The sequence below is a fragment of the Carassius gibelio genome, chromosome B20 (assembly GCF_023724105.1).
Source record: "Carassius gibelio isolate Cgi1373 ecotype wild population from Czech Republic chromosome B20, carGib1.2-hapl.c, whole genome shotgun sequence".
Taxonomy (NCBI): domain Eukaryota; kingdom Metazoa; phylum Chordata; class Actinopteri; order Cypriniformes; family Cyprinidae; genus Carassius; species Carassius gibelio.
Genome location: NC_068415.1, coordinates 1,767,894 through 1,776,323, shown reverse-complemented (window position 1 = coordinate 1,776,323; position 8,430 = coordinate 1,767,894). Strand labels below are relative to the sequence as shown.

The following is an 8,430-nucleotide window of genomic DNA, read 5'->3' as shown; positions in this document are numbered from 1 at the left end:
AAAAAAAAAAAAAAATTCATTAGAATTTTCCAAATCTACAATTAAAAAAAGTTGTATTTAATGTACATTTTTATTTTAACGACTATTAATATTAACATTAATGTTAACAAAAAATATTTTCATTTTACAAATATATTAGTAAATGTTATAATCAACAAGAAATGATTTACCGGTAATATTTATTATTATTACATTACCAGTTTTTTAAATTATGAGTAACATAATGACTTTAATATTATTAAAATTTAACAAAAAAAAAAAAAAAAACTCCTCGTTCCTCAATTTATAATTAACAGTAATAATAAATTAGAAAACAATTCCCTGAAATGCCATTACAACACAATTACTATTTAAAAAATTAAGTTGATTTAATGCACTGTGAACTATTATTATTATTAGTAGTAGTATTATTATTCTAACACTGACACAGATTATTAAAAGCTGTAGAAATCCTCACTGTTAGTTCATAAAGAAATGAGACTCTTACTGTAGTAAGTGTTACGACTGTAACAACGTGTGCCGAGATGTTTTTATGTTCATGTATTATTTATACATATTTTTAACTGACTTTGATACTGAACACATTGGCAGGGCATTACAGGAAAACTTTATGTATATATTTCTGCCTTTATTTATCCACCTTCATTGGTTCCAGACTTTTTCTGTGGCTCATTAAAGCACTTTTCATGATCCTATATGAACTCATACAGGTGTGGAACGACACGAGGGTTGTAAAACCGATCGGTGACCACACACACACACACACACAGGAGAGCAGACGTCGTCATGTTTTGAATGATTGATGTGTTTCTGTTTCCAGTCGTTGGCGTTTCTCTCTTCCGCTGCTTCTATTGGCTCAGAGAGCGCAGGAAGAGACCGTACTGTCACTCCTGAACGATGTGTGATGCAGATTCTCGTGTAAACCAACCTAATAAAGAGCGAGCACACTCACAGCTGACGTTCCTGTCGTCTACCTCCCAGAAATGCTGAATTATACGGAGTGCATGGGCGTCCCGCAGTGTTTGTGCCACAGATCGATGGCTTTAGTGACGATGGCGTCTGTGTTCTCCTGCGGCATCTGTACAGAGACACCCGGGAAAATTCTATTCATTCACACTCTATTCAATATCATTTGTGGTAAAATGTTAATTTAATATGAGTAATAAAATAATTGAATAAAATGAATTGAGTGTATTATACTTTTAAAAAGTATTATAATAATAATAATAAAAAATTAAAATAACGTAATTCCTTGTTCCTAAATAAAAAAAACAGTACATCATATAATTAAAAAAAATATATATTTTGTTTAATAAAATATATATTTTTAAATAAATAAATAAAAGAATACAATTAATTTATTTTTCCTCATTTAAACAATTGTTCCTCATATGATAATAAATGAAATAATACTAAAATAATTCCTTGTTCCTCAATTAAAACTGTCAATTGTATATGAATAAATTAGAAATAGAAATAATAATTACTTTCTCGTTAGAAAAAAAAAACAGGTAGTAATATAATAATGATGTTATTTAATTGAATTAATAAAATAAAATAAAAAATAATAAAAAATATTTCACCCCCTCAAATTAAAAAAACAGAACTTAATTTAATTATAATAGAAATGAAATGAATAAAATACTGTTATTTTATATAAATAAAGGTTTCTCAAAAAACCACTGGTTGATGTAAGAAGAAGAATCCATTAAATGATAAAATCATTAGTGAAAGTCTATGAGACGAGTACTGGAGGATTTTAACAGATGAAAACAAATGTCCTAATGTAAAGATGAATACTGTACATTAATGAACATGCACTGAACCATTGTATGTGACTGACTGAGTGAGTGATGTGTGCGGCTCACATTAGACAGGAAGTTGTAAACTCCACCAGCGTCACTCATTCCCATCAGCATGATCTTATAGCTGAGCAGAATCTCCATGGCAACAAACACCAGGATCTTACAGGAGCCGCTGATGACTTTATCCCAAACCCTGCCGACCAATCACAGCACAGCACGGTCCATCAGTCAACCAATCACATAAGAGCACAATCAATTAACCAGACAATCACAAGAAATACATTTTTTAATATAATTTTCAACATTGTTAATAATCAGAAATGTGTCTTGAGCAGTAAATCATCATATTATTCTGATTTCTGAAGATCATGTGACACTGAAGACTGGAGGAATGATGCTGAAAATACAGCGGAGCATCACAGAAATGCTATTTGAATAGATATTGACAGAGTGTGATTGTGTGCTGACCTCTGTAGACTGGACTGTGGTAAACATCCAGCAAAGCAGCGTCTGAACCAGAGACAGTACGGCAGCGAGTGCAGCGCTCCAGACGTCTTCAGATGAGCCAGCAGAGCAGCATCCTCCTGAGACAGGAAGTGCTCCAAACTCTTCGGCTGAAACACAGACACCGTGCGTTCAGTTCAGAACAAGACGGAAGAAGAACCAAACATGGACCTTTTCTGTGGTGTTTCTGAACTTTGAAAGACCTGAGGGGGTGTAAATGTAATAAAATAATAATAATAACCGTTGTTATTATTCAGTAATTTTAAAACAGAAAAATAATCATAAAAATTAATATAAAAATAACATTTATCATGTATCATAAATATTTATTATAATGCCAAACTGTCAAAATAACCACTTAAATTTAAAAAACATTTAAAATTATTAATATATATATATATATATATATATATATATATATATATATATAAAATGTAAAAATAATAATAGTAAAACACAAAACAACAGTTAATTTACTTAATTAAAAACTTGTTCTAGAGGGTTGTTGAAAGACTTACATGTACAAAAAATAATGCATTAATGCATTAATAAAATATATAGATTAATAATAATAATCGTTATTTTTTAATATAGTGTTAAAAGGAAAAAGGAAAACACTTAAATTAAAAAATTATGATAATTAAACTATATACATGTGTATTTTATTCTTTCAAAAAATCTTTTGAAAAACTGTTCTGGATGGTTATTGAACACTTAAACCAACAAAATAACTAATAAAATAATAATCTATTTTGCATGGTTATTAACTCCTAAACCAAAATTTCAAAAGCATATAACATTACTCAGAATCACAGTTGAGGTGTTAAAAAAAATAAGAACAATTCTTTAACACTTTAATCAACATTAATAACCTTTAAAAACAATGATATAACATTAGAAAAAAAAGTAATAATAAGTGTTACTTATTTTTCTGTGGTTATATATCTGCAAGGTTATTTTAAACATTTATAATAATAATAATAATAATAATACGTTATTATTTTTCATTATCATTTATCATCATTTGTTCTCATTTATCAATAATGAATAAATGATATTAAAAGCGGTGGTGTACCAGGTGAGGGATGGAGTCTCCAAACTTGAGCTTGAACTGGTTGATGAAGCATCTGATGAGCCAATAGCAGTCGACCGGGTCATCCACGATCTCCTCCATCGCTCTGCCGATAGACAGGAAGTGTTCATCCTCGTCATTCTGGAAGAAAAGCATCAAACCTCAGCCATGCGCCTGTATGTGTGTGTGTGTATATATGTGTATATATATATATATATATATATATATATATATATAGGGTCTATATAAGGGTCATTTGAATTTGAAAATTACATCATCATCTCTCCAGTGATGTGTGGTTTGTTCGGAGGACAATATTTGTCTGAGACACAACTATTAAAATCTGGAATCTGAGGGTGCAAAAAAATCTAAATATTGAGAAAATCCTCTTTAAAGTTGTTCAAATGAATTCTTAGCAATGCATATTACTAATCAAACATTAAGTTTTATATATTTACAGTAGGAAATTCACAAAATATCTTCATGAACATGATCGCTACTTAATATCCTCATGATTTTTGGCATAAAAGAAAATTTGATCATTTTGACCCGTACAATGTTTTGTTGACTGTTTCTACAACTGAAGAACATCGAAGAATCAGCTACAAACACATCTTTTCCATATTTATTATTGACCATCTAACTCCAGCACTTTCTTTTCTAATTCTAATCTTTAAACAAATTAATAAAAATACTTGCCACGTTTAGACTTGCACTTCATTAATTTACTAACTGCTTAAAAAAAAGAGAAAACTAACAGTGGCTTCTATATTGTTTTTTTTTTTTTTTTTTATACAGTTAACAAAAAAACATTCTATTCTACTTATTTTATTTTTATTTATTAATCTGTGTGACTGGAGCACAAAGCAGTGTTGTGTCTCTGGGGTATATCTGTAGCAATAGACAACAATACATTATATGGGTCAAAATGATACATTTCTCTTTTATATCAAAAATAATTAGGATATTAAGTAAAGATCATGTTCCATGAAGATATTTAGTACATTTCCTACCATAAATATCTCAAAACTTAATGTTTGATTAGTAATATGCATTGCTAAGAACTTCATCTGAACATCTTTAAAGATGATTTTCTCAATATTTAGATGTTTTTGCTCCCTCAGATTCCAGATTTTCAAATAGTTGTATCTCAGACAGATATTGTCCCCCGAACAAACCACACATCAATGGAAAGATCATTTATTCAGCTTTCAGATGATGTATACATCTCAATTTCAAACGATGAACCCTTACGGCTGAGGTACTGATGACCCACAAACCCTCAGCTCCTCACCGGCGGCCTGAGCTCGCTCCTGCGGGGAAGCTGTCTGCTCTCCAGCTGGTACATGCGCAGGTACAGCTCCGTCACAGGGGTGGATGCGTGGACGAAGCGCATGGCTGTCAGAGCGCCGCTGACGTCCTCAAACTGCTGGAGACGATAGCGAGACACCAGGGCGTGAGAATCAGTGTGGGGCGGCAGGATACCTGCAGATATGAAGGTTGGTCAAGAAACCTCTCGCAAAGCTGCACCGAGCACAAAAGCTGCTTTAAACACAGAGGATGCTCTAATGATTTTGATGTGAATGATATTTCGTGTTCTCACCCAGCAGGACTTTCCAGACGTGTATCCGGTACATGGAGGGCAGAGGAAACCTCTGACTGAAGGTGCTCAACTTCTCCACGTCTGAAAACAACAGCAACAGAACTGACTGAAGGAGCGAGAGCTTATATCACAGCCATTTATTCTCCACTCAGAGATACACAGCATTTCACAGATCGATGTGAGCCTAAACAAAGATGAACAATACAAACTACTGTATAGAATAATACAAGTAATAATAATAATAAGTAGTTATTATTATTAGTATTATTTATTACTGGGCTGAAGTGCGTAGTTATTGAACATTTAAACCGTTATTTAAAAAAACAACAATTGTTATTATTATGGAGTCAAAAGAAAAAAAGATTTCTTCACTGTTACAAAACACCGACATTAAAAATAAATAATTATAGTTGTTATTATTTATTATTGTGTTAGGAAAAGTAAATCTATTCTATATGATTAATGACCACTTAATCCAACAATAAAAATAATTAATAATATAGAAATTAATTGTTATTAATTATAATAAAAATAGTTATTTTTAACATTATTACAGCATCAAAAGAAAAGAAGAAAAAATCTGTTCTGCATGGTTCCTGAACACCAAAATTTAAAATACAGATAATTGTATGCCGTCTAAATGTTACATTATTATTATTTATTTATATATTATTTATTGTGTTTAAAAAGTCCAAATCTATTTTTCATGATTCCTACACCAACATTAAGTATGAATTATAAATAAATTACAAAAAACAACGAAAAACGTTTAATAAGAAGAAACTATTATTTAATATTATTATTAATATAAAATTATACTTTTATTGTTTATTATACTATTAAAAAGAACAAAATATAACTCTTAAACCAACATTAAAAATGCATTAAAAAATTATGAAATAAATTATAATAATAACAGTAACTATTATAGTTACAGAAGGAAAAATGTGTAAAAAAGAAAAAAAAAAAAAACTTAAACATTAAAAATGCATAACAAATAATAATAAAATAAATAATGATAATAATAACGGTTACTATTATAGTTACAGAAGGAAAAATATGTATATAAAACACTTCAACCAGCATTAAAAATGCATTAATATATATATATATATATATATATATATATATATATATATATATATATATATAAAATAACCGTTGCTATTATAGTTACATAATGGAAAATGTGTAAAAAAAACAAACAAACACTTAAACCAACATTTAAAATGTATAAAAAATCTATAATGTATAATGTATAAATGTATAAAATCACTATCTAAGGCCCATCACCGAGAAAGCTCTATCTCCTCTGTGTTTCAGCCTTGTAGAGGGAACCATAAGTAGGATATGATTACTAGATCTTACATCTCTGGAAGGGTTGTGAGGATGTAGCAATTCAGATAGGTAACGTGGAGCGAGACTGCATAAACATTTATAAACAAATAAGAGTATTTTAAAATGTATCCTAGGGTTAACAGGAAGCCAATGAAGTGCTCGCAGAAAGGGGGTGGCAAAATCAGATTCGCGGCCTTTTCTTCGAAATTTGGCTGCTGCGTTTTGGACCAATTGTACGCAAACTTTCTAAGAAAACACTGAAGTTCTTAACACACTTTGATTCAAAAACTGTCAGGTTCTCCAAAATTGAGTTGTTAAAATTAAAATTGTCCTGTGGACCAAAAACAATGACCTCAGTCTTAGAGTCATTTAAGGTTAAAACATCAAGACATGTAAATAGTGCATCGATGGCTGAAGGATTGCTTCTTTTAATAGGCAGATAGATCTGTGTGTCATCGGCATAAAAATTAAAGGGCACACCGTGCCTTCTCAGAATTGAACCTAAGGGAAGCATTGTAAAGTATAACTTGCAAACACATTTGAAAAGCCAGAAGTAAACGTCAGTTCTTATTTTTCTTTTACCTTAAAAATACATCGACCTAATTTGATTTAAAAATCACCAGCTGTAGCACACTGAACAAAAGTGTTTCATTCATCCAATGAAAACATCTTATGTTATGGTAATGATTAGGTAATGATTCTATGATCTATATTTATATATATATATATATATATATATATATATATATATATATATATATATATATATATATATATATATATATTTATATATTTGACTTGGGCATATAATGATTTATTTTTCATTGGCTCAAGTAAAAAAATAAAGATGTGAATCATTAACCTATTTTTTTTTTTTTTTTTTTCGACGGATGAAACACGTTGCATTATTATTGTATTATTCGCACCAACATTATTTGATTTTAACATTTTGGAATAATTTATTTGTAAAGCATACTCTTTTTAGTCGCACTGGTAAAGCTTTTTTTTTTTTAACCAAATTTAAAAACTAAAACAAATACTGAATGCTGATGTAGAAACCTCTTATAGAACGTGTGTTGATTGTGATGTTTGGTTTGTAGAACTATGCATTTGTTGCTTTCAATTTCACATGTAACAGTTAATCTTTTCATTTAAGGCCAGTTCTCTGTAGTTTCAACCCAATTCAAAAACAAAAGCTGAATGCTGATTATGTCTGTAGCATCTATGTTTGTATTAAATATAGACTACTACTTACTGTACAGTTACTGCCGTTAATTTCAGATGGTTACCGTTATTGTTTTCAATAGCCAAAAGCCAGTTTGGTCTATTAAACACCAAATAAACATCTTGTTTACACATACTTTCCTTCTTTCTAGTTTGTTGCTTAAAAAATATAATATCGGTATCGGCCAGTTTGCTTATAAAACTCTTACCCAGAGGACTGTCCTTCAGCAGGATCTCGAGGGACTTCTTCTCCTCAACTCCTCTGAAGCCCACTTTCTCATAATACGCCGAGCGGAAGTTCCTCTGAGGATCATCAGCCATGATCACTGCAACACAAAAACATACAACATACAACATGACTAGAAGTAAATATGTCATACTGATGAACGTATTAATATACCATGGTATTTTCATGCTACCTTTCCTTCCTTCAAAGAACACCATGCATGATGAATAGTATTTTCGTTAGTTATAATTTAAGTAACGTTACGTTAATACATTAGAATTTAACACTTCCCTAACCAGTTAGATTATTTTGAATCGTAACGTTAACATTTAACGTTACACGAAATACAAGCTACATCAGTAAGCTTATGTGAGACAAATCTGTTGTGTATTTCTCATAAACGACGGTTGAGATATTTAAAAAAATTGTTTAACTTACCTCAGAGCGCAGATCTCAGCGGGCCTCCGCGGTTTTTCCTCGTCTTCAAACAATTTGTCAGTCCGAAAATTCACATTCAGTTCATGAACGCGGAATTATTATCCTTAATTCTTAAATGAGAGTCTGAAGATGCATACGTCTGTGAACAAGGCTGTCTGCAGTCCTGTGACCCCGGATGTAATTCACGTCCTCGTGTTGTTGTTCTTTCGCGCGAGGCCAG

At 30.8% G+C, this 8,430-nt stretch overlaps 1 protein-coding gene across 1 annotated transcript; it reads right to left on the bottom strand.

The window, feature by feature from the left end:
* Positions 1 to 607: 607 nt before the first annotated feature.
* Positions 608 to 8,402, bottom strand: tbc1d7 (TBC1 domain family, member 7). The gene is made up of 8 exons (XM_052586495.1): positions 8,211 to 8,402; positions 7,756 to 7,872; positions 4,985 to 5,065; positions 4,676 to 4,866; positions 3,385 to 3,522; positions 2,274 to 2,419; positions 1,869 to 1,998; positions 608 to 1,078 (listed from the first exon to the last, which is right to left on the bottom strand). The coding sequence occupies exons 2-8, from the start codon at positions 7,865 to 7,867 to the stop codon at positions 992 to 994; spliced, it is 885 nt and encodes a 294-aa protein (XP_052442455.1). The 5' UTR covers positions 7,868 to 7,872; positions 8,211 to 8,402; the 3' UTR covers positions 608 to 991.
* Between the last annotated feature and the right edge of the window lie 28 nt (positions 8,403 to 8,430).

Excerpts from the sequence above, each read along its gene's own strand:
- tbc1d7 (XM_052586495.1), bottom strand. The coding sequence starts at position 7,867 with ATGGCTGATGATCCTCAGAGGAACTTCCGCTCGGCGTATTATGAGAAA. Across the intron at positions 3,523-4,675 it reads GGAGCGAGCTCAGGCCGCCG|AATGACGAGGATGAACACTT; the intron begins GTGAGGAGCTGA and ends CTTTTCTTCCAG. Across the intron at positions 2,420-3,384 it reads GAGACTCCATCCCTCACCTG|CCGAAGAGTTTGGAGCACTT; the intron begins GTACACCACCGC and ends TCTGTGTTTCAG.